Source organism: Leptodactylus fuscus, chromosome 4 (genome assembly GCF_031893055.1).
Source record: "Leptodactylus fuscus isolate aLepFus1 chromosome 4, aLepFus1.hap2, whole genome shotgun sequence".
In the NCBI taxonomy this organism is placed as follows: domain Eukaryota; kingdom Metazoa; phylum Chordata; class Amphibia; order Anura; family Leptodactylidae; genus Leptodactylus; species Leptodactylus fuscus.
This window is the reverse complement of record NC_134268.1, coordinates 63,774,732-63,801,895: the sequence shown is the minus strand read 5'-3', so window position 1 is coordinate 63,801,895 and position 27,164 is coordinate 63,774,732. Positions and strand designations below refer to the sequence as shown.

Below are 27,164 nucleotides of genomic sequence, written 5' to 3'. Positions count from 1 at the left end.
TTAGGCAGGACTGGTAAATCATTGTAAATTCTGCATTGAAATTCAACACAGCACATGACAATGTTGGTGGATGTAATTTCCAAATCCATAGTGTGCTCCATCTGCTGCAGAAATGCTGAGGATTTATAGCATGGACTTTTATTGCATTGCATAAAATTCGCTATAAAACCTGCATGAAAGGCATTTGGAGGCTAAAAAATGAATGGGAACTATATAGACAGCTCTTATACTTCACCCTTCTGCTAAATCCACTCCTGGTTTTGGCTCAAAAAACTGCAGCAAAGTCTGCAACAAGAAAACAGTTTTTCCACAACCTTAGTCAGATATTGCAGAAAGACTTCTACAATTATTGTACTGCATAGTATTTTCATGACATGTTTGTCTCTGCCCCACAAGCCCTGTGTGAATATACCCGGTGCATCCATTTCATACGATTGGAGGCCCAATTGGCAGCAATATGGTTCACAGGTGATATAAGGCTGGGCTTGTGCAGACAGATGCAGCCCATTCAGACTTAGGTGTCTGAGAGTAGTGTGGAACTCTCTTACGGTTTTATTTTTATTATTATACAATATTGTCTTGAATGGCAGAAGCAGTACCCTCAACCTCTGAAGTCTCAGAGAACCTTGATGCTGATGATTTCATATGTTCAGTTTGTCAGGAAATATTTCAGACACCAGTCAGAACTCAGGACTGTCAGCATGTGTGAGTAACTGCATTTGTCCTTCATATCTGGCTTCAATGACATGTAGTACATAGTAATATAGTTACCTATGCTGCTGGGAGTCCCTGACTTCAGTGTATTGTAATGGGTAGGTACTCCTAGCAGCATAGGTAACAATGCTAGGAATCTGTCTCTCAGCATCCTGTTCAGGCTAATAAATCCGGCCAACACGGACTGAATTTCATGGCTGGACTATATCCACAGAGGAAATGCTGAGCTTTCAAAAAAATGTTGCGTTTTTGTAAATTGCAGCCTGTTAATTATACCTACGGAAACACTTGCATTTTCCGTATAGGTATAATAGGGACAAAAAGTCCACAGAGGAAAATGCTGCCGACTTTCTGTAACAAGTGCTGTGGAAACCAACGCAGTGCATTTCCGTTGTGATCTTTTTCGCAGCGCTTTTTGGCTGCAGCTTGCTATGTGGGCCTTAGCCTGAGGCTGTGTTTATAAGGGGGAGATTTATATATAAACACGTTTGGCAAAAATTCACTGTATACACTCAGCCTAAACCTTGAAATGTTTGCTTACGTGGTCCATGTCCTCGCAGATCAGCAGTAGAAAGTAGACATTCACTGACTTCCGCGCACTGTCAGCTTTGCCACATCCAGGTGTACCAGGAACATGCCTGACTTCAGCGCAATGTCCACTTTCTAGGGTCATATAATACTGCTGATCTGCGAGGACCTGAAAGGCCCTTTTCCAAATTTGGGTTTTGTAAGCAATGCAATGTTTTATCGCATTGGCAAGAGAGATTGTGTACTGTGTTATGTTAAGCCATGACACATTTTTTATATAATTTTGTATTTGCTGGGAATGGGAATCATGGCTTTCAGGAACTATTTGAAACTGAACTATAAAATTAAGTGGTGAAGCTCTACAGATACAACATAAAGGAACGACCACATGAATGTTAAGATGAGTAATGAACATTATTGGTAGTAGAGGGCATGTGCTGCCTTGTGTAATAAGACGCATATTCTACAATCATCCTATACTTGTCCCACTCTGAATTATGCTGGAATTCATATGGCCATCACAGCCACAATAACCGCACGTTTTTGATATATATTTTTTTAAATTATCTTACACATGTAATGTTAACTGCATAACAAAACATATGTGATATTTTTTTTTTTTTTATCAATATCAGTCAGTTAAATGTTTGCTGTAGGTAATTCTTCCTCTTTCTTTGCCTTAATTTTGGGAAACCTCTCCATTTTATGTTGTGCTATGGATAAAGATATCCTATTTCTATTGTGCGATGTATTATTTGTATTTGTCCAACTTCCTACAGTATTTTCCGGACTATAAGGCGCACATAAAAACCTACGATTTCCTCAGAAATCGTAAGTGCGGCTTATAGTCCGGTGTGCCTTTATATATGGATGGAAGCGGTGGCAAAGTCTGCGTGCCGCTTCCATACATACATAAAAGGCACTGTATGGCTGCATTCACAGTACGGAACGCTGGCGTGTATCACAGCAGTACACACCGGCGTTACAGCAGGGCTGCCGGACACTTCCTATTCATTTCTATGGGAGCCGGCATGCGAGCGCTCCCCATAGAAACGAATGGACTGCTTTTTTCCATTCATAGAGCGCTCGCATGCCGGCTCCCATAGAAATGAATGGGAAGTGTCCGGCAGCCCTGCTGTCACGCTGAAACAGAACGTGAAACTTACCGAGCGGTGCAGGGCGGGCGGGCATTCAGGCCTCCTCTTCCTCCGATGTTCCGTCCTTCTCCGGCGCTCGCTGATAATGGCCGGGGCGCATGCGCAATATCATAATGCTGCTACTACTGCGCATGCGCCCAGGCCATTATCAGCGAGCGGCGGAGGAGGAGGACGGAACATCGGAGGAAGAGGAGGCCTGAATGCCCGCCCACCCTGCACCGCTCGGTAAGTTTCACAACATTACGGTTGGGCTCTATCAGCATGATTTTGCTGATAGAGCCCCTCCTCGCCTGCCGAGCGCTTCCAATAGAAGCGGCTGGCACGCGGGGGGTTAAGCGGCCGCTGGCAAAGTCTGCCTGCCGCCGCTTTCAAGAACATATAATGCGCACCGGACTGCGGCTTATAGTCCGGTGCGCCTTATATATGAACCGAGACGGACTATAAGGCGCTCATGGGCAATGCGGCTTATAGTCCAGTGCGCCTTATAGTCCGTAAAATATGGTAATTCTTGGCAATGAAATTACATTTCCTGGCTTTTCACTCTAACTTGCCAGGAACTACTAAAGGCCCTTTCTTATGCCTGCATTATATGGACAGCCCACAGCTGTTCTGACCTGCGCTCACAGCATCAAAGGGCCTGCTGGCTCATACTGAAGTGATGCTTTGGGTAAGGGACAGCTCCCTAGTTTAGAGTTTGTTCAGGTGATCCTCGGCCATTATATTATACTTGTTTCTTGGATCAGATAGGACCCTCTTAAATGGCCCTTACAGTCCTGATTTATTTATTTTTTTGTTTTTTTTCAGGAAAAAACGACTATTTATTCCTGAATTTTAGGGTGCATTCACACTGCACTGAATTTTAGGGTGCATTGCAAAATACACGTGTAAAAATAAGACTCCCATTGACTTCAATGACATTTTACAGATGTATTTTTACAGGCGTATTTTTACAAGTGTAAAAATATCATTGAAGTCAATGGGAGTCTTATTTTTACACGTGTATTTTGCAAAAATACACGCGCGTTTACTCAGTGTGAATGCACCCTTACAGTTCTGCTGACCCAAAACAATATCCCAGTAACCTAGCCGTTACCCTGCCAAAATGACCCAGTTCTTCATTTCTTGCTCTATCTGCCTGTTAATGAAACTTGTATCTTGTAAGCACAAGGAAAGGTGGATAAGTCTATAGTGTGTGCTGTATTGATTAGTAGTGTTGAGCGAATAGTATTTGAATCCTAGATTCGAATACCTCTGCTCCCATAGGAATGAATGGGAGAGGCCAATCGCGAAGGGGTTAAGCGCCGGCGCTTGCAGAGCGCCGGCTGCTCCCATTCATTCCTATGGAGCGAGGTATTCAAAACTAGTTTTGAATACAATTCACTAATCTCAATTGATTAGTGACATGTGTATATGTCTAGTCTACCACAATAAAAGTTGTTTCAACTATTCATCCCTATCACCCTGGCCACTTTTTCTGTTTTGTATTGAAAGCTTGCCCAGGCCTGTTTCACATCTGCATTTGGGTTTCCTTTCTGGGAGTCTGTTTGGGGACCCCCCCAAACAGAAACCTATCCACATAAAAAGTGGCTACCTAAGGGAAAACCGTGAACTATAATGGGGTGCAGCTTGCAGGACTTTTCTCTCCGCATATTTCATGCGGATAGGGAAACAGAATGGCTTCAACACAGATGTGAACCGGGCCTTAGTGTGATATTGGAGCAAGATGGTGGGGTTGTTGGGGGAGGGGGAGATAAAAAGAAATGTAATTTTTGGATTGACTTCTAAAATAAAAATCCTATATTTCAGATTTTGCAGAAAATGCTTGTTGAAGGCTATTAAAGTAACTGGGGCCCATTGTCCTTTCTGTCGTGGGGAATTACGTAAATGGGAAAGGTCAATGCCATTGAGAGCATCTGACTTAGAAATGAAAATGCGGAACCATTCACTAGACTGTACATACTGTGGAAAACGGGTAAGTTGCAACTGAAATCCATTTGTACATGCATCTTTAATGTGTGATCTCCAGTTCCAATTTTTGGCTATATGGTAAACCATATGTTGTAGAGTTGTTTGTTTCTTTTTCTTTTTTTTTTTTGTCTGTTTTAGTTTAAAAAAAATAAAAACAAATCCTAAAAATCCTGCAGTTCTGACAATGTCCACTAAGCCAAATAATATGCTGAGATGTTGTTTTCTGTATAAGATTTCTTTGCAGCAGCCACCTCCCTTATCAGAAATGACACAGAATTCAACATCACAAAAGGTGATTTTGCAACTTGTCTACTCTCCCCTCCGCTCAGTGGCCTCTGCCCAAGTCACAAAGCATGCCTAGAAAACGCTCTCATAGAAGTCTGCCACATACATAGGGTCTGCCACATACCATTGAATCCATGGCCTTTGTTTCAAATCCAGCCAACAATCAGACTATTTTAGGATGGGTGGATTTTTTTTTTTTTTTTTTTTGTATAGCTAACATAGACAACTGAAAAACTCCTCCAAAAAATTCTTAAAATTGTCATCATAAAAGGATGATCTATACAATAGGTAATTTCCTGGTGACTCTATCCCTTTAACTATTTTGATGGAATTATAGCTGTAATAAATATAAACTAAATCCCTTTGTAGGTAAAGTTATCCTACATGCGACTTCACTACAAGGCCTGCAAGAGTTACATGGAGGAATTTGGAACTGCACCCAAAGACTCAAAACCCCAGAGTGATCCATTTGCTATCAAACAGTAAGTTGAAGACCAGTGGTATAACTAAAGACCTGCGGGGTCCAATACAAACTTTAAATAGGGTTCCCTACCCCATCCTTGTGGCATATTCTTGATGTTGGTTATGGGTGCTACAGCAGTGATCCATACATTCGAAGGGAATACAGCTTGTAAGGGGTATTGCAGTTCATTGTTGTTGATGATCAATCCTCAGGATCAGAGATCAGTTGGTTATAATCAGTTCTGTGAAGTGACTTGTGTGAGCGCCATGACCCCTTTGCTCTTTACATGGCACACCATCTGTATGAGTCCTGGGTGTTAGATTTCCACTGTCTTCTGATCTTGAGGGTAGGTCATCAATAGCGGACAACTGGAATATCCCTTTAAGGCTAACGCCTCATATAGCAGGCCTCAGCAAAAAAGTACTGCAGAAAAAAGTGGCAGCGCATCACAGTTTTTCCTGCAGCGCTTTTCACAGTCCGTGGTCTTTCTGCTTCTATTATACCTATAGGGAAGTTGCCAGTGTTTCTGTAGGTATGATTGACATGCTGCAATTTCTATAACCACTGCGGTGGTTACACTGCATGTATTTTCCCACAATGTCTGGATGGGATTCTACTTTGCAGTAAAATGCTGCAGTTTTTGCCTTGGCGTTTCTGCCGCATGGGGTGCTGGCATAAACGGGTTATCCACCAAGGTATCCTCACACCATTCTCGTGACAAAAGCAGCAGAGATTGGCACTCCTCTCTGCTGCCTGGATGGGTTCCATATGGTGACCTCTTTAGGCCGCAGAGATGAGTATCAATCTCTGCTGCTGATGGTGTGGTGTATTTCATTGCAAGGGAGACAGTGGTCAGATTATAAGTCCTTCTCTGACCACTGTCATGATGCTGCAGGGCCCCGGTCATCTCCAGCTAGCCGCGGTCCACCTACTTACTGGTCACACTTGCTGTGACTATGGCCATATGGTTCCTTGGAATGCAACCTGATTCTACGCTAAAAAAATGGGCAGATTTTGTTACAATAGACGCATCATGCTATGGCAGCAGAATTTAGCGGTTGTGATATATTAATAATCTGGTACACCATGGTAGGTTCCCATGCACCAGAATTGAAATCTGTCAGTCAGGGACTGGCATCAATTCAGGTATAACTTGTACCAGTTTTCTTACATCCATTATAAAAATTCTGGTGAACTGAGGCATCCCCTCTGTGCTCTACTCGCTCCTGTCCAAAGTGGCAAGTGGGTTGAAAAATGGAGAAGTAGCATATTTTTGGCGCAAACCGCTATGAGGTATCTTTTTAATAAATTTAAGTATACATTATACACCAGTGTACAGTATGCAATATTTGTCATTTTCCAGGCTTGGTAAAACATACAAGTGCCCACTGTGCCCTCAAGGAAACTTTAACAGAAAAGCATTACTGGACCATTGTAACGTTATACATTATTCTGAAGTCGTGGAAGCGGTAACTATTCCTGTAACAGTTGTGCAAAGTTTATCTCTATAGAATATATTTAGGTTTTAGAGCTTTGTATTTGTGTAACAGGACTAGCCTTTCCTATTTTAATGTAAATGTATTGTAGCAAAGTGGGTAAAATATTCAATCTCTGATGGTAATTCAGCATGCATAGAGAATATAATATATTTATAAATATCTGACTCGTATGTAAGCCAGCCCCCACCCATCCTGAGCAATTGGTGCCATTAGATTTATGGTAATTGGGCACCTTTCAGTACTGTCAGGTGGTCCTGCAATGGAGCAGACAAATGGGAACACACACCTGACAGTGTATAGCACGTTGGGTGCTGATACTAGCAGAACTTATTGCTCAGTAATGGTAGGGCCTAGGGAGGGAATAGGTGGAGCCACACCTATTGAAAGATGCAACATAATGGAGGTGGCAGAAGCAATGAAAGGTCCCCTTTAAATATGTACAGTCTTCATTACATAATACAATCTCGCAAATGTGTAGTGTACCATGTACAGGCAGCTTATTGTATGCCATACATAATGTGCAATATTAGAGCAATGGGCGGTGTTTCAAAAAGTTTAGTAACTTTACTACTGCAGTTTTTGCTGTGTATTCTCTTAAAGGGGTTGTCCCATCTCAATGATCCTAGCTATACTGATAGCTCATGTGGCTTTAAGACTTTTCCTAAATACATTGCTTCAGCAAAACTGCTTTGTTTGGCCGCTATCTGAGATTCTTCACTTCATTGTTTACACTGCATTTAGACTCCATATCAGTCTGGGGTTTTTCTGTGCAGCCACTCACATTCATACACAATTGATATGTTTTGTACTTATGATTGAGTGTTTTTTTTTTTTTTTGTTTTTTTTTCTGGCGATTTAATTATCCATTTATAAATGACAGCACCTGTGATGGTAGAATGGAGTATAGTTACAACTGCAGACGGGTACATAGCATCACACATGTTAAAAGGAACCTGTCAGGTCAACTTGGGACACTCACACCCACAGGTCCTTGTAGACCTTGTGTTTAGTGTCCCAAGTCGCCCTGTTTTAATGTAATCTATAGTCGCATGAAAAATAAAAAATCTTTTACAATCTCGTAGATATGAGTTTAATCGGACTCTAGTGCTCCTTGTGCCTGAGCTGTTCTTCAGTGAAGCCAGAAATGTACACTGTGGTAGTGTTAGGGGTACGGGGAATGTGCACTGAGGCCAAGGGGTACTCCTCTGTCTTCATTGAAGAGCTGCACCGGTGTGAGGGGAACAGCAGCAGGGTGTGTATAAACTTTATTTTACTGCGGCCATGGATTGCATTAGAACAGGGTGATTTGGGACACTAAACATCAGGTCTATAAGGGCTGTCCCAAATTATCCGAGCATATGTCAGCTGATCCCACAGAAATCTGACCGCATCCTCTTTCATTTTTTGATCGTGGTAATGAACGTGTAATATCTATCCGCTTTGTAAAAATACTTCTCCATTCACAGGTGTGCCCTATATGTGTTTCTTTGCCCGGTGGGGATCCCGCTCAAACAACTAAGAACTTTGTTGCCCACCTTAATCTCAGACACCAGTTCAATTATGAAGATTATATGGTAAGTGAAATGGAAGGAAGGAAAAAATCACCTGCAAGTGGTTATTAGAACACCACATTATCATGACCACAGATCTGTGGTTAGTTTTCCAAGATGTTTGGGACAATCTCCCTACCAGGTTCCTTCAAAAACTGTCTGCAAGAGGACCTATAAAAATTGAGGTTTTGAAGGCAAAGGACGGTCACATCTGCCTAAAACTCCTGCACAGTACTGTATAGGCTAGGATTTTGCTGTGGGAATGGATATAGAGCCCTTTGAGGACATGTCTATGTGCTATTCTCTGCACAAATAGTTACTCTTAGTAACTATAAACCTACTCGGGAAAGCTTTCAAGGCTGGATCCCATATGACAATGTCATACAGAAATTGTATTTGCGGAATTGAGGGTAACTTTGCAGTATCCAGCAGTACAATGTAGGTTTAGGACTTTGTTTTTTATGCTGGGATTTGTTACAATCTGTCATTAGTGTCATTTTTAGAGATGAGCGAACAGTGTTCTATCGAACTCATGTTCGATCGGATATTAGGCTGTTCGGCATGTTCGAATCTAATCGAACACCGCGTGGTAAAGTGCGCCATTACTCGATTCCCCTCCCACCTTCCCTGGCGCCTTTTTTGCTCCAATAACAGCGCAGGGTAGGTGGGACAGGAACTACGACACCGGTGACGTTGAAAAAAGTAGGCAAAACCCATTGGCTGCCGAAAACATGTGACCTCTAATTTAAAAGAACAGCGCCGCCCAGGTTCGCGTCATTCTGAGCTTGCAATTCACCGAGGACGGAGGTTTCCGTCCAGCTAGCTAGGGCTTAGATTCTGGGTAGGCAGGGACAGGCTAGGATAGGAAGGAGAAGACAACCAACAGCTCTTGTAAGAGCTAAATTCCAGGGAGAAGCTTGTCAGTGTAACGTGGCACTGACGGGCTCAATCGCCGCAACCCAGCTTTCCCAGGATCCTGAATGGAATACACTGTCAGTGTATTCCCGTATACCCGATATATACCCCGATACCCGTTCCAACGGTGTGCCCCCCCACCTTCACCCCAGAAATACCCTGCAAGTCCCCTAGCAATAGAATTGGGGCTATATACACCCACAATTTTTACTACTGGTATACAGTGCCATTGTCTGACTGGGAATTCAAAGAATATATTGGGAATACAAATACCCTCATTTCTTGCTACTGCCATATAGTGCCAGTTTCTGACTGGTAATTCAAAGAATATATTGGGGTTACGTGCACCCACAATTTTTACTACTGGTATACAGTGCCATTGTCTGACTGGGAATTCAAAGAATATATTGGGAATACAAATACCCTCATTTCTTGCTACTGCCATATAGTGCCAGTGTCTGACTGGGAATTCAAAGAATATATTGGGGTTACGTGCACCCACAATTTTTACTACTGGTATACAGTGCCATTGTCTGACTGGGAATTCAAAGAATATATTGGGAATACAAATACCCTCATTTCTTGCTACTGCCATATAGTGCCAGTGTCTGACTGGGAATTCAAAGAATATATTGGGGTTACGTGCACCCACAATTTTTACTACTGGTATACAGTGCCATTGTCTGACTGGGAATTCAAAGAATATATTGGGAATACAAATACCCTCATTTCTTGCTACTGCCATATAGTGCCAGTGTCTGACTGGTAATTCAAAGAATATATTGGGGTTACGTGCACCCACAATTTTTACTACTGGTATACAGTGCCATTGTCTGACTGGGAATTCAAAGAATATATTGGGAATACAAATACCCTCATTTCTTGCTACTGCCATATAGTGCCAGTGTCTGACTGGGAATTCAAAGAATATATTGGGGTTACGTGCACCCACAATTTTTACTACTGGTATACAGTGCCATTGTCTGACTGGGAATTCAAAGAATATATTGGGGTTATAAATACCCTCATTTCTTGCTACTGCCATATAGTGCCAGTTTCTGACTGGTAATTCAAAGAATATATTGGGGTTACGTGCACCCACAATTTTTACTACTGGTATACAGTGCCATTGTCTGACTGGGAATTCAAAGAGTATATTGGGAATACAAATACCCTCATTTCTTGCTACTGCCATATAGTGCCAGTTTCTGACTGGTAATTCAAAGAATATATTGGGGTTACGTGCACCCACAATTTTTACTACTGGTATACAGTGCCATTGTCTGACTGGGAATTCAAAGAATATATTGGGGTTATAAATACCCTCATTTCTTGCTACTGCCATATAGTGCCAGTTTCTGACTGGTAATTCAAAGAATATATTGGGGTTACGTGCACCCACAATTTTTACTACTGGTATACAGTGCCATTGTCTGACTGGGAATTCAAAGAATATATTGGGAATACAAATACCCTCATTTCTTGCTACTGCCATATAGTGCCAGTGTCTGACTGGGAATTCAAAGAATATATTGGGGTTACGTGCACCCACAATTTTTACTACTGGTATACAGTGCCATTGTCTGACTGGGAATTCAAAGAATATATTGGGGTTATAAATACCCTCATTTCTTGCTACTGCCATATAGTGCCAGTTTCTGACTGGTAATTCAAAGAATATATTGGGGTTATAAATACCCTCATTTCTTGCTACTGCCATATAGTGCCAGTTTCTGACTGGTAATTCAAAGAATATATTGGGGTTACGTGCACCCACAATTTTTACTACTGGTATACAGTGCCATTGTCTGACTGGGAATTCAAAGAGTATATTGGGAATACAAATACCCTCATTTCTTGCTACTGCCATATAGTGCCAGTTTCTGACTGGTAATTCAAAGAATATATTGGGGTTACGTGCACCCACAATTTTTACTACTGGTATACAGTGCCATTGTCTGACTGGGAATTCAAAGAGTATATTGGGAATACAAATACCCTCATTTCTTGCTACTGCCATATAGTGCCAGTTTCTGACTGGTAATTCAAAGAATATATTGGGGTTACGTGCACCCACAATTTTTACTACTGGTATACAGTGCCATTGTCTGACTGGGAATTCAAAGAGTATATTGGGAATACAAATACCCTCATTTCTTGCTACTGCCATATAGTGCCAGTGTCTGACTGGTAATTCAAAGAATATATTGGGGTTACGTGCACCCACAATTTTTACTACTGGTATACAGTGCCAATTTCTAACTAGGAATTCAAAATGCGCAAGGCTCCCGGAAAGGGACGTGGACGAGGCCGTGGGCGAGGTCGGGGGAATGGTTCTGGGGAGCAAGGTAGCAGTGAAGCCACAGGGCGTCCCGTGCCTACTCCTGTGGGGCAGCAAGCATTGCGCCACTCCACAGTGCCAGGGTTGCTTGCCACATTAACTAAACTGCAGGGTACAAACCTTAGTAGGCCCGAGAACCAGGAACAGGTCTTGCAATGGCTGTCAGAGAACGCTTACAGCACATTGTCCAGCAGCCAGTCAGACTCTGCCTCCTCTCCTCCTATTACCCAACAGTCTTGTCTTCCTTCCTCCCAAAATTCCGAAGCTTTACAGAACAATAACCCAAACTGTCCCTGCTCCCCAGAGCTGTTCTCCGCTCCTTTCATTGTCCCTCAACCTGCCTCTCCACGTCACGATTCCACGAACCTAACAGAGGAGCATCTGTGTCCAGATGCTCAAACACTAGAGTCTCCTCCATCTCCGTTCGATTTGGTGGTGGATGACCAGCAACCCACCCTCATCGACGATGATGTGACGCAGTTGCCGTCAGGGCATCCAGTTGACCGGCGCATTGTGCGGGAGGAGGAGATGAGACAGGAGTTGGAAGAGGAAGTGGTGGATGATGAGGACACTGACCCGACCTGGACAGGGGGGATGTCAAGCGGGGAAAGTAGTGTGGATGTTGAGGCAGGTGCAGCACCAAAAAGGGTAGCTAGAGGCAGAGGCAGAGGTCAGCAGCTTAGGCGAAGCCAGGCCACACCCGGAATCTCCCAAGATGTTCCAGTTCGTACCCAGCCCCGAAAAACTCCCACCTCGAGGGCACGTTTCTCGAAGGTGTGGAGTTTTTTCAAGGAATGCGCCGAGGACAGATATAGTGTTGTCTGCACAATTTGCCTCTCGAAATTGATTAGGGGCTCTGAGAAGAGCAACCTGTCCACCACTTCAATGCGCCGTCATTTGGAATCCAAGCACTGGAATCAGTGGCAGGCAGCAACGGCAGGACAAAGGCCGCCTGCCGTTCACGCCACTGCCTCTGCCTCTGCCACTGCCACTGCTGACTGTGCTGGCGATGCACTCCAGAGGACGAGCCAGGACACCACTTCATCTGCCTCCGCCACTTTGTTGACTTCTACCTCATCCTCCCCTGGTCCTGTCTTATCTCCTTCTCCTGCACCATCAAAGGCACCATCAGGCGTTTCTTTACAACAACCCACCATCTCTCAGACATTGGAGCGGCGGCAGAAATACACTGCTAACCACCCACACGCGCAAGCCTTGAACGCCAACATCGCTAAACTGCTGGCCCAGGAGATGTTGGCGTTCCGGCTTGTTGAAACTCCCGCCTTCCTGGACCTGATGGCAACTGCGGCACCTCGCTATGCCGTCCCTAGCCGTCACTACTTCTCCCGGTGTGCCGTCCCCGCCTTGCACCAGCACGTGTCACTCAACATCAGGCGGGCCCTTAGTTCCGCGCTTTGCACAAAGGTCCACTTGACCACCGACGCGTGGACAAGTGCATGCGGACAGGGACGCTACATTTCACTGACGGCACACTGGGTGAATGTAGTTGAGGCTGGGACTGCTTCCCAAACTGGCCCGGTGTACCTCGTCTCCCCGCCTAACATTCCTGGCAGGGACACGAGAAGAACACCCCCCTCCTCCTCCTCCTCTACCGCCTCCTCCTCCGCCACCGCCTCCTCCTCCGCCACCGCCTCCTCCTCCGCTGTTAGATTGACCCCAGCTACGAGTTGGAAACGTTGCAGCACTGGCGTTGGTAGACGTCAGCAGGCTGTGCTGAAGCTGATCAGCTTGGGGGACAGACAGCACACTGCCTCCGAGGTGAGGGATGCCCTCCTCGATGAGACGGCAATATGGTTTGAGCCGCTGCACCTGGGCCCAGGCATGGTCATTTGTGATAACGGCCGGAACCTGGTAGCAGCTCTGGAGCTTGCCGGACTCCAACATGTTCCATGCCTGGCCCACGTCTTCAACCTAGTGGTGCAACGTTTCCTAAAGAGCTACCCCAATGTTCCAGAGCTACTGGTGAAAGTGCGGCGCATGTGCGCCCACTTTCGCAAGTCGACAGTAGCCGCTGCTAGCTTAAAATCTCTCCAGCAACGCCTGCATGTGCCACAACACCGGCTTTTGTGCGACGTCCCCACACGCTGGAACTCAACGTTTCAGATGTTGAATAGAGTGGTTGAGCAGCAGAGACCTTTGATGGAATACCAGCTACAAAACCCTAGGGTGCCACAAAGTCAGCTGCCTCAGTTTCACATCCATGAGTGGCCATGGATGAGAGACCTTTGTGACATCCTACGGGTCTTTGAGGAGTCCACAAGGAGGGTGAGCTCTGAGGATGCGATGGTGAGCCTTACAATCCCGCTCTTGTGTGTTCTGAGAGAATCCCTGATTGACATCAGGGATAACTCAGATCACACAGAGGAGTTGGGGATAGCATCCGATCCGTCACAGCTGGAGAGTAGGTCCACACATCTGTCCGCTTCACTGCGTTTAATGGAGGAGGAGGAGGAGGAGGAGGAGGAGGAAGAAGAGTTGTCCGATGATGTGATGGTGATACAGGAGGCTTCCGGGCAACTTCGAATCGTCCCATTGTTGCAGCGCGGATGGGTAGACATGGAGGATGAGGAGGAAATGGAGATTGAACTTTCCGGTGGGGCCAGAGGAGTCATGCCAACTAACACTGTGGCAGACATGGCTGAGTTCATGTTGGGGTGCTTTACAACCGACAAGCGTATTGTCAAAATCATGGAGGACAACCAGTACTGGATCTTTGCTATCCTTGACCCCCGGTATAAAAACAACATCTCGTCTTTTATTCCGGTAGAGGGGAGGGCCAATCGCATCAATGCTTGCCACAGGCAATTGGTGCAGAATATGATGGAGATGTTTCCAGCATGTGACGTTGGCGGCAGGGAGGGCAGTTCCTCCAGTAGGCAACCAAGTTCTCACCGGTCCACACAAACGAGGGGCACACTGTCTAAGGTCTGGGACACCTTGATGGCACCCCCTCGCCAAAGTGCCGCCACGGAGGGTCCTAGTGTCACCAGGCGTGAGAAGTATAGGCGCATGTTGCGGGAATACCTTTCCGACCACAGCCCTGTCCTCTCCGACCCCTCTGCGCCCTACACGTATTGGGTGTCGAAGTTGGACCTGTGGCTTGAACTTGCCCTATATGCCTTGGAGGTGCTGTCCTGTCCTGCCGCCAGCGTCCTATCTGAGAGGGTGTTCAGTGCAGCCGGTGGCATCATCACTGACAAGCGCACCCGTCTGTCAGCTGAGAGTGCCGACCGGCTCACTTTGATAAAAATGAACCACCACTGGGTAGAGCCGTCATTTTTGTGCCCACCTGTGTAAAGCACCCCAACATGAAACTCCATGTCTGTACTCAACCTCTCCAATTCCTCCGCATCCTCATACTCATCCACCATAAGCGTTGCACAATTCTGCTAATACTAGGCTCCCTCCACCCTGATTTCCCCCAACTCTGCTGGTTAGAGGCTCCCTCCACCCTGCTTTCCCACAACTCTGCTGGTTAGAGGCTCCTTCCACCATGAATTTGCCCAAACTGGGCTGTTTAGAGGCTCCCTCCACCATGAATTGGTCCAAACTGGGCTGGTTAGAGGCTCCCTCCACCATGAATTGGTCCAAACGGGTTTTTAGAGGCTCCCTTCACCATGAATTGGTCCAAACTTGGCTGTTTAGAGGCTCCCTCCACCATGAATTGGTCCAAACTTGGCTGTTTAGAGGCTCCCTCCACCATGAATTGGTCCAAACTTGGCTGTTTAGAGGCTCCCTCCACCATGAATTGGTCCAAACGGGTTTTTAGAGGCTCCCTCCACCATGAATTGGTCCAAACTTGGCTGTTTAGAGGCTCCCTCCACCATGAATTGGTCCAAACTTGGCTGTTTAGAGGCTCCCTCCACCATTAATTGGTCCAAACTGGGCTGGTTAGAGGCTCCCTCCACCATGAATTGGTCCAAACTGGGTTTTTTAGAGGCTCCCTCCACCATGAATTGGTCCAAACGGGTTTTTAGAGGCTCCCTTCACCATGAATTGGTCCAAACTTGGCTGTTTAGAGGCTCCCTCCACCATGAATTGGTCCAAACTGGGTTTTTTAGAGGCTCCCTCCACCATGAATTGGTCCAAACTTGGCTGTTTAGAGGCTCCCTCCACCATGAATTGGTCCAAACTTGGCTGTTTAGAGGCTCCCTCCACCATGAATTGGTCCAAACTGGGTTTTTTAGAGGCTCCCTCCACCATGAATTTGCCCAAACTGGGCTGTTTAGAGGCTCCCTCCACCATGAATTGGTCCAAACTGGGTTTTTTAGAGGCTCCCTCCACCATGAATTGGTCCAAACTGGGCTGGTTAGAGGCTCCCTCCACCATGAATTGGTCCAAACTGGGGTGGTTAGAGGCTCCCTCCACCATTAATTGGTCCAAACTGGGCTGTTTAGAGGCTCCCTCCACCATGAATTTGCCCAAACTGGGCTGTTTAGAGGCTCCCTCCACCATGAATTTGCCCAAACTGGGCTGTTTAGAGGCTCCCTCCACCATGAATTGGTCCAAACTGGGTTTTTTAGAGGCTCCCTCCACCATGAATTGGTCCAAACTGGGCTGGTTAGAGGCTCCCTCCACCATGAATTGGTCCAAACTGGGGTGGTTAGAGGCTCCCTCCACCATTAATTGGTCCAAACTGGGCTGTTTAGAGGCTCCCTCCACCATGAATTTGCCCAAACTGGGCTGGTTAGAGGCTCCCTCCACCATGAATTGGTCCAAACGGGTTTTTAGAGGCTCCCTTCACCATGAATTGGTCCAAACTTGGCTGTTTAGAGGCTCCCTCCACCATGAATTGGTCCAAACTGGGGTGGTTAGAGGCTCCCTCCACCATTAATTGGTCCAAACTGGGCTGGTTAGAGGCTCCCTCCACCATTAATTGGTCCAAACTGGGCTGGTTAGAGGCTCCCTCCACCATGAATTGGTCCAAACTGGGGTTTTTAGAGGCTCCCTCCACCATGAATTGGTCCAAACTTGGCTGTTTAGAGGCTCCCTCCACCATTAATTGGTCCAAACTGGGCTGGTTAGAGGCTCCCTCCACCATGAATTGGTCCAAACTGGGTTTTTTAGAGGCTCCCTCCACCATGAATTTGCCCAAACTGGGCTGGTTAGAGGCTCCCTCCACCATTAATTGGTCCAAACTTGGCTGTTTAGAGGCTCCCTCCACCATGAATTGGTCCAAACTGGGGTGGTTAGAGGCTCCCTCCACCATTAATTGGTCCAAACTGGGCTGGTTAGAGGCTCCCTCCACCATTAATTGGTCCAAACTGGGCTGGTTAGAGGCTCCCTCCACCATGAATTGGTCCAAACTGGGGTTTTTAGAGGCTCCCTCCACCATGAATTGGTCCAAACTTGGCTGTTTAGAGGCTCCCTCCACCATTAATTGGTCCAAACTGGGCTGGTTAGAGGCTCCCTCCACCATGAATTGGTCCAAACTGGGGTGGTTAGAGGCTCCCTCCACCATTAATTGGTCCAAACTGGGCTGGTTAGAGGCTCCCTCCACCATTAATTGGTCCAAACTGGGCTGGTTAGAGGCTCCCTCCACCATTAATTGGTCCAAACTGGGCTGGTTAGAGGCTCCCTCCACCATGAATTTGCCCAAACTGGGCTGTTTAGAGGCTCCCTCCACCATGAATTTGCCCAAACTGGGCTGGTTAGAGGCTCCCTCCACCATGAATTGGTCCAAACTGGGGTTTTTAGAGGCTCCCTCCACCATGAATTGGTCCAAACTTGGCTGTTTAGAGGCTCCCTCCACCATTAATTGGTCCAAACTGGGCTGGTTAGAGGCTCCCTCCTCCATGAATTGGTCCAAACTGGGTTTTTTAGAGGCTCCCTCCACCATGAATTTGCCCAAACTGGGCTGTTTAGAGGCTCCCTCCACCATGAATTGGTCCAAACTGGGGTGGTTAGAGGCTCCCTCCACCATTAATTGGTCCAAACTGGGCTGGTTAGAGGCTCCCTCCACCATTAATTGGTCCAAACTGGGCTGGTTAGAGGCTCCCTCCACCATGAATTTGCCCAAACTGGGCTGGTTAGAGGCTCCCTCCACCATGAATTGGTCCAAACTGGGTTTTTTAGAGGCTCCCTCCACCATGAATTTGCCCAAACTGGGCTGGTTAGAGGCTCCCTCCACCATGAATTGGTCCAAACTGGGGTTTTTAGAGGCTCCCTCCACCATGAATTTGCCCAAACTCTGCTGGTTAGAGGCTCAATCCACCCTGATTTTCAAAACAAATGTTGGTGCCAACCTCAACTTACTACAAGGGCCAAATTCACTGCTGGTGACAAGCTCTCCTCACTGCAAGTGCCAAATACACATGTTTCAAGGTGTTTTCCTACTGTCAGAGAGGTGGTATTGAGTGTGTAAAGTGTGTAGTTGTTAGGCTGTGATGTTGGGGTAATAGAGGGTCTTTGGTGTGTTAGATGCCCCCAGACATGCTTCCCCTGCTGTCCCAGTGTCATTCCAGAGGTGTTGGCATCATTTCCTGGGGTGTCATAGTGGACTTGGTGACCCTCCAGACACGGATTTGGGTTTCCCCCTTAACGAGTATCTGTTCCCCATAGACTATAATGGGGTTCGAAACCCGTTCGAACACACGAACATTGAGCGGCTGTTCGAATCGAATTTCGAACCTCGAACATTTTAGTGTTCGCTCATCTCTAGTCATTTTCAAAGCAAGTTTGATCCTCATGGTGCATGTATGGTAAATGTATACATGATTGTATTGTGTTTTTTTTTTTGTTTTGTTTTGTTTTTTTCTTTTAAATGTAGATTGTGAGGCCCTTATAGGGATCACAATGTAATTTTTTTTTTTTTTTCCCTATCAGTATGTCTTTGTAGAATGGGAGGAAATCCATGCAAACACAGGGAAAACATACAAACTCTTTGCACATGTTGTTCCTGGTGGGATTTGAACCCAGGACTCCAGTGCTGCAAGGCTGCAGTGCTAACCACTGAGCTACCGTGTTGCCCCTTACATGATTGTATTGTAATGCGCAGGAGACACAGTAAGGACAACTATGGTGGAGTTTCAGAGTTCTTTACTGTAAAATAATTTAAAAAAAAACAGCTACTAACTTCGCAAATAGAAAAGAACCAATTGTAAAAGGATTCTGTCACTGCCTGTTTCCAGCCACATATGCTCCTCCAGGCTTCTATGTCTGGCTGCTTTTTCCACTGGACAACTCAGGGCACATTGCCTTCTCACAAACTGGTGCCAAAAACTTGTCTTCCACCTTCTCCCTGCTCGTTTTCCCACAGCCTCCTCTGCCTATTGGCAGACAATGTGGAGGAGACCACTGTGCTGGTGGTTCACTCTTCTAATATCACCTCTGCTCAGCCACCTCTGCATATTATGGATTATTGTCCGAACAACTTCAGTATCCATGGTATACCCTTGGAACCTGACATGCATCACCCAAATTGCTGTGCTGATTGTGTTGTAAAGGGACAGGTGTCTCTCTAGTGTGTCTAGCTCTCTCTTCTCCTCACATGGGAGGGGACTCCATGGACACAGGATCCTGTACCTCCAGAACCTACTGCTCTTCATCAGCTTTATTTCTCACCAGTGTGGATAACAGCACAGGAGTTAGATCCAGGGATTTCCTATAGAAGGTGTAGGGCCCAGAGTATGTTTTGGTGCATCAATTGAAGGGTCCTGGTTCCACCTCAACCACAGGCACATAGGGGTTTAGATGACATAGCAACACTTCCGGGACTAACTCCCATTTCCACAACTGTTTCCCTGTTTTCACAGCCACCAGCATGGAGTGATAACTCTTGCAGCCTCTTGTTCACTTTGTGTGAGAGGATTGTTGGCGGAGCTTCCCCATCCTTGCCTCAGTTCTCCAAGCCTCCCATTCCTCATTTGTGTGTGGCCCCTTCCATTCTGGTCAAATATTAACATGAAGGGGAAATATCCAATGGTAGAGTGCACTGCTAAACAACCACACTGTTCTGCAACATGATTCAGCTATTCCTTCATTACCACCTCAAAGGTCTTTGATTGTTTCAGAGCCCATATTCATTGATAATACTGGGTAGTCCTTGACTTCTTAGGGAGCGTTCACACTACAGTCGATGTCCGACAGCTAGTGTCCGCTGCTAATGTCTGTTCAAAATCTTGTGCGGACATTAGCAGCGGACACTAGCTGTGTCTGTGACATTTTGCATTCATTTAAATAGACATCGGGTGCGTTTTTACTGTCCGTGGGTGTCCTTAACTGTCCGTTCCCAAAGATGTAGACTTTTCAAGCGGACAGAAAAAACCTACATGTCTGGTTTTGCTGTCCGCTTGAAAAGTTGGACATCTTTAGGAACAGACAGTTAAGGACACCCACGGACAGTAAAAACGCACCCGATGTCTATTTAAATGAATGCAAAATGCCATGGATACAGCTAGTGTCTGATGCTAATGTCCGCACAAGATTTTGAACAGACACTAGCAGCGCACACTAGCTCTTGGACACAGATGATAGTGTGAACACTCCATTAATCTTAATCTTGTAAAGGCAGTAAAGCTGGTCAATCACCAGGTCAAAAGCACTCTCATCCAATTATAGCTGCACTGGGCACCCATACGGGGTAGGAAGCGCAAAAAGTTGTGATTCCAGAATTCTGGAACAAAAGGTTTGGTAAATTCCCCCATTGTATTTTATTAGAATTTTTCTTTAGTGCCAGACTTGGCTACAAAAATTCTATTTTGTGTCCATCTTCTACTATCTAACAGCAACCTAACACAAAACAGGATCTAAATAAAGAATGGATTTGTGCTTTTTATATGTGCATTGTGTAGGGGCTAGCAGGGTGACAAAGGTACAATTAGGTGGAATGCCCAAAATGAAGGCTACACTAGTCATGGTTGGTTTTGGAACCAAATCCTGTTACAGGCCCTGAGGTGCGCAGTGATTCCCTCCATGATAAATTCCCTTTCAGAGATATCTGATAAACACACAATTAGGATTTGCATATTTACATGAAGCCTCTGTTTCTTGGATTTCTTATTGCAGGTAGTCTGGCAAGGTTAAACACGGGAAAAATACTAAAAGGATAGAAGTGGATTTCAGCATAGGATTTCACAGAAAAGAGCAAAAAACTATCAAAGTATAGTGTGTATATATAGTGTAATATATATAAAATTTGTTTGTGAAAAATGCTAGAAGATGGTAAAGTTCTTGAAAATTTAGGTAATCTTTAAGTGTCTCAATACACCCTCTTTCCTGGCTCCTTCCAATTCCTTTAGCTTTCATATGTAAATCACATTTGAAAGATCAGGTATGCCTTGCAGCTGCGGTTTTTCCCACAGGATTTTTTTATTTTTTTTTTTGCTGCAGCCTGCTAAATAGGGCCTTAGCCTTAGGGTTTCTCCTGCTCTCTTGTCTCCTCTTCCCTTCCCATTCATAAGAATGCTAGCAGCATTCTTCCAAGATGAACGTTGTGATGGTGATGTGGTGGTTGCAACTATTTAATGCCACTTGCATGTTAAATAGTCATGAGTTTTTGTGCCAGCTTTGCCACTTTTTGGAAACTGGGCATCACCTGCTCTATATTAATTGTAATTGATTGCAAAAATGTAATGGTGCTTGTATGTGTTGGTATGACTCCAGTTTACGAATGATGAAAACTTGTGCAGAGATCACTTTAAAGAATATTGCTGCATGTAAATAAGGTTTTAATTAACTTTTCTCTGGGTTTTACTCACTGCTTTTTTTGTCTGTTGCTTACTTGTCTAACAGAATGTCAACCTTGATGAAGACGCTCAGTTCCAAGCTGCAGTTGAGAAATCCTGTGAAGCTTCCAACTGACTTCTGTTTTAAAACTAAAAAAAAAATTGTGTTGTCTTTGCTGTCTAATAAATTTTTTTAGCTCTTTAAATTGTTTCCTTGTTTGTTTTTATGTCCTTTTGTTACTTGAGTTAACTAGCTGCAGTCGTGCATCAGCCACATTCGTTGGAGCAGAGAAATTCAACATTAAATTTTTATTTTTAGTAACTTAAGTGACGGGTTATTCCTGGTCACCAGCGGATAAGAACTCCCTAACTTGTGTTTCAATACACTTAGGCTGAGTCTTTGGTTATTACTGTATTACATTTAGGCCACATATTACTGTAATGGCAAAGTTTGAGTTTCTGATTTATCCCATCCACACACTGTAGGAAAAAAAAATCTGCAGTGGAAATGATGCGATTTCAAAAACGTTGCGTTTTTGTAAATCACAGCATGTCCATTATATTTATGAAAACTGCCGGCATTTCCATATAACATTTATTTATTTTTATATCCATTCTGAGGCACCACACCTGTGTCTTTAAAAAATCTCAACATGTCAATTATACTTGTGGAAATGGTGGCATTTTCCCTCTGTAAAAATGCAATGAAAAACATTGTGGTGGTTCTGCCAACATATTGCTATATGGGGCCTTAGCCTGGACTGGGGAAACACAGGGACTTTGACCACAACTTCTGCCACTTGACCAGAGAGACCTATTAACCTGCAACTCTTTCACAAATATAAATAAGCATTAGATTTGTTCCATATTGTTTTGGTAGCAAGCACGTGTTTTTTACAGGCTTCTAATCGACCACTAAAGATTGTTTCCAAAAATAGCCATATATTTTACTGACCTATAACACACAGTATGAACATGGTATGTTTTGGTCCAAAACTAGACCTTTCACAAATAATTGGTTTGTGTATTAAGAACCAGCATAGTATGAAGGAGTGATAGAGCAAGGCAGTAGCCCCAACTGGTAGCATTACTAGGCTGGCTCTTCATTAGGCTAGAGGATGAGGAGCAGTAATGTGTATATGGGTATGCCACTGCAATACTCATATAGGCAAAGACCAATGAGAAGCAAGGGAGTAAAGCACTGGACACAGTAGGCAGAAAACCAGCAAGTATTGCTTCTGTTGTTCTATCACATTTCCTAGCTGAGCCATTTATTTTTATTTTTTTTCCCCTTCTAAAACTTGGACAACGCTTTTAGTTTTTTCTGTTAACTTTCTCCCAATATACGATTACAGCAGCTGTTGGGTCTAGCAGCTGCTCAATAGCGGAGTGACTGCCATAGCCACTGTATTTCCAATGTATTATACTATGGTCACTGCAGTGCTGCACCTCCCATGAGGCGACCTCTTCAGGCGGCACTATGCCAGGGCCCTGGGAGGGCGGCATTTTTGCTTACCTAAGCCAGTCCAGGACAAGCTGTCCTGGACTGGCTTAGCGTCACTGTCTTGGCAGCCCAGCACGGGAAGCGAGCGGTGGATTGGGGAGACCCTGTGGACGCAGCGCTGCTCCACCGGCCTCCCCAGATGCTCAGGCAGAGAGCAGGTTCTCTCCCTGCCTTCTAACGCCGCTCCGCCACTTTCTAGAAGTGTTATCCCACATTTTCTTTTCTCCTCTTCTGACATATCTGTTGTAGAAATACTTGTACTCCCCATGAAATAAGAATTGTGGAGCATCTTTTCTTACAACTTTATGTTGTACTGTTCCTCTGTTATTTCTACTAGACGTTAATAAATTGCTGGTGTTACCAATTTGGGGGTGGGGGGGGGTTGTTCATGTACCAAAACTGTTAGAGAGACATCCTTTCACCAAGTGGAATGGAATCATCCAGTTGTCAATGGAGTCATATTTTTCTAGTAGGAATAAGAGTGGAATGGTACAACAGTTATTAGAGAAGGGGCCCCAAAAATGTATTACTGTGAGAAATGCAAGTATTTAAAGAGGACCTTTCACCAACTCTACAAGTACACTCTTTGCATCATGTAACACCTGCTACTCCATCTCTAATCTTATGCCATCTCAACCATTACCATCGGCTACCACATCATCCACCTCATCATTCAGCCAGTCTGCAAAAACTACTAACCCTGTTTGCCTCAGTAGATTTGGAATAAGTCAGTTTTTTTTATTCATATGCTAATGAGCTTAGACCGTGCATCGGAAGTGTCTTTGTGCACTGTCTGCTCTATGTGTATGCACAGCAGAGACGAGTCATCAGCACAGCAACCTCTGCTATACATACACAGAGCAGACAGTGCACACAGATACTTCCGGTGCACGGTCAAATACATTAGCATATGAGTAAAGACGGACTTATTCAAAATCTACTGAGACAATTTACATACTAAAGGTAGGTGTGGAATAGCCTTTCTAAAGGCTATGCAAGGATGTGCTTATCTAAAAATGACATTTCCCAATGATAGAGCCCCTTTAAAGAGAACCTGTCATCAGGTCTAGAATGTCCAATGTCATACCTCATCTGATTGAATTTGAATCTGGTGTTTGGTTTATTTGAACCTGTTCAGCTATTTTAAAGATATAAGCCCTTTTAGGTTGTTGATGCAAAGTAAGGTTTACTAGTTAAGTGGACTGTACTACTGGTCTCTGTGTGCTGTATGCCATGCAGTGTTATCTCCAACATAGCTAGTGTACTCTAATGTGCATCAACACTAACAGGGCTTATGTCTTATGAGTATCATATTGGGCTTTTCAGACCAGGTGACATGTCCTCTTTAAGGTTAATTCTAATTTGAGAATGAATACACGTGAATAGTATATATAGTATTTTGTTTCTTTACAGGTGCCAAGAGGGATATACAGGTGACACATGTGAGATTAACAGCAATGGAAACCATGTACTTCCATCCTTCATTACACTTATGGCTATTGTTATACTTTTGAGCGCTCGGCTGTAATAATGGAACCACATTATTCTATAGTTTATCATTTTGTGTAGATATAACCTACTTTACATTGTTTTTTCATGGCTCTCGAGATTGATGGGTTTTTAGGAGAGAGAATACGTTTTTGCTGTCAAGATTAGTGGATTCACCATCAATTAGACTGTATCAATATGTTAGAAATCTCAATAAATAATATCTATATGGGAAAAACCATGCAAAGGAGTTTTTCCATCTGCCTCTCTCTCCAGTTTTATTGCTAGCTCTTCTTCTAACTTCTTGTATTCTTCAACAAGATTGTGCAGGCTCTGACTGTTTGATGGACCAAACGCTATGAAGTACCTCAGTAGATATAGACCTTGCCTTTGCTATTAGATTATTTATTATGATTGCTAGATATCTAATGTAAATACACATCAATTATTATGCACAGTAAATGTATATTACATTACACCAGTTGGAGAGAAAAACTTACACAACCTGCCAGGACTGACAACAGACACAGTAAATTCAGTGTTATCTTTGTGCTTATATAGAGAGATCTGAGCCTTTATCAGAAATCTGCAATTAGCTAACCTGATTTTCCAGACCACTGGAAATATTTTTGTCGTACAGTCATTTTGCACCAAAAAAGCATGTTATCAGTAAAAACAATCATCTGGTCCCACATAAAAAAACACACCATACCCAGTTCCATGGAAATATGAAAAAGTTAAGTGTCATAATATGGCGACACAATATTTTTATTTTTTTATTTTGCAAAGTTCTTCATTTTTTTTAAAGGTATCAAAACATTACAAATAATATATAAAGTTAGTATTGCCGTGTTAGTATTGACCTACAGAATACAGGTAACACGCCGTAAAAATTAAACCCATATGAAATAGGCGCAAATGCATTTTTTTTCCAATTGCACCTCATTCTGAATTTTTTCCAGCTTCTCAGCACCTTGCGCAGCATAATTAACAATGTAATTACAACGTACAATTTGTTTTGCAAATAAAGAGTCATCATATGAGTCTGTGAACTGAAAAAATAAAAAGTTATGGCTCTTGGAATGTGGGGAGAGAAAAACAACAATGCAAAAATAAAGAATGACCTGGTTCTTGTTAGGATCACAACCTCCATCTTGTATTCTGTCAGCCATCATGTCTGTTTAGAGTCTAAGAGACCCCTTTAGGGGATAAGGCGTGTGGAATGTTGATGGTTGGGTTATAACTCCTTATCTGTTTGTGGTAAGGGTCTCATAACAGGTTCTATAACCAGTTCCAGTTGATCCTTAGCCACAGACCGGACTGGTCAGACAGCATGTGATCATTATCTCTCTTGCTGTGATATATACATCTAGAATTAGTGTAAGATGTTGGTTTACACATAAATATTGTAGATTCTTCTTTATGTCATGAGAAAGGTCATCCCAGGTTGGAGTGTAATAATGAGATGCAGACCATATCCAATAGTCATGTGCCACAGCTTATGTTATAACCAATCATGTCAAGTCCAACCTGCTTTTGTCTGTATAAATACTTACTCTCTGTAACAATAAATCAGAATCCATTTTGATACACCACCATCTGTGTCTGTGTGATTCTCCAGGTCAAAGATGGCTGTAGCCGATCTTGGCCTGTTATTTAATTTGAAACTACAACAACATAAGCTCTGGGGCTATTATGACCCCAACATTCTTAAGGGGTTAAATAGTTTTTTCAGGCTACAGTAATTCATGTTTAATTGAATGCAATATAAAATAAACATTGTTTAATCGTTATACTGCTGTGTCTCTGTGCACTTCATCCTGACATGTAGAAATATTCACAAAAGCTTTTTCAGCTGCTCATTATTGTCAGGGACCTAACTTGCTAATACACATTAACTAGGTAAATGTTCGCTGAGCAGCCTGCCATCTAATGTGGATGACGGCTTCCTGACTCTTCCTCAAAACACTTGTCTAGGAAGATAAGTATTGGGCAATTGAATTCTCAGAGATAAGTGACTGTCAGTATGGCACATATCAGACTTCTTTTATGTATAATGCACTCACATCCCTGCAATATACATGCACATGCAGTATAATTATTATTCTCTGTATATACTTCTAAATGTATAGCTAGGGAGGTTGTATGAAGGAACTGCCTGCCCTTCAGTAGTTAGTGACAGCAGTTTCTGTCTCCCCCTTGTATAGAACCTGTGTGGTATAGACCAATTCTGCAAATATTCACAAACTGACTTTTTAACGCCTGTACATTTTATCAGGTCACAGTGAGAGTCACATGGCCTTACTAAAGAGAAGGACTCGGATAAGAATTCAATGAGTTAATACTGGCTGAATTATAGATATGGGGGATAGGTATATTATGAATGAAAAAATAAATCACTGAAGTGTTCTTTTTTTGCATAGACACATGGACAAAATTGTTGGTACCCCTCGGTTAATGAATGAAAAACCCTCAATGGTCACAGAAATAACTTCAATCTGACAAAAGTGATAATAACCAAACTACATGTTGACAAGCCACAAAACTTCTGGGAGAATGTCCTATGGACAGATGAGACAAAAATCGAACTTTTTAGCAAGGCACATCAGCTCTATGTTCACAGATGAAAAAAAATGAAGCATATCTTGAAAAGTACATTGTCCCTACTGTGAAACATGGAGGAGGCTCTGTTATGTTCTGGGGCTGCTTTGCTGCATCTGGCACAGGGTGTCTTGAATCTGTGCAGGGTACAATGAAATCTCAAGACTATCAAGGGATTCTAGAGAGAAATGTGCTGCCCAGTGTCAGAAAGCTTGGTCTCAGTTGCAGGTCGTGCATCTTGCAATGAGATAATGACCCAAAACACAGCTAAGAACACCCAAGAATGGCTAAGAGGAAAACATTGGACTATTCTGAAGTGGCCTTCTATGAGCCCTGACCTAAATCCTATTGAGCATCTTTGGAAGGAGCTGAAACCTGCCATCTGGAAAAGGTGCCCTTCAAACCCAAGAGAACTGGAGCAGTCTGCTCATGAGGAGTGGCCCAAAATACCTACTAAAAGGTGCA

At 44.0% G+C, this 27,164-nt stretch overlaps 1 protein-coding gene across 1 annotated transcript; it reads left to right on the top strand.

Annotated features, from left to right (window-relative positions):
• The first annotated feature begins 583 nt into the window (after positions 1 to 583).
• On the top strand, positions 584 to 21,242 carry RNF138 (ring finger protein 138). Its single transcript, XM_075271965.1, has 6 exons — positions 584 to 705; positions 4,206 to 4,371; positions 5,022 to 5,134; positions 6,479 to 6,584; positions 8,081 to 8,188; positions 21,174 to 21,242. The coding sequence occupies exons 1-6, from the start codon at positions 584 to 586 to the stop codon at positions 21,240 to 21,242; spliced, it is 684 nt and encodes a 227-aa protein (XP_075128066.1).
• The last annotated feature ends 5,922 nt before the right edge of the window (positions 21,243 to 27,164 follow it).

Coding starts and splice junctions, on each gene's coding strand:
- RNF138 (XM_075271965.1), top strand. CDS start 584: ATGGCAGAAGCAGTACCCTCAACCTCTGAAGTCTCAGAGAACCTTGAT. Junction 4,372..5,021: donor GTACATACTGTGGAAAACGG/GTAAGTTGCAAC, acceptor ATCCCTTTGTAG/GTAAAGTTATCCTACATGCG. Junction 8,189..21,173: donor TCAATTATGAAGATTATATG/GTAAGTGAAATG, acceptor CTTGTCTAACAG/AATGTCAACCTTGATGAAGA.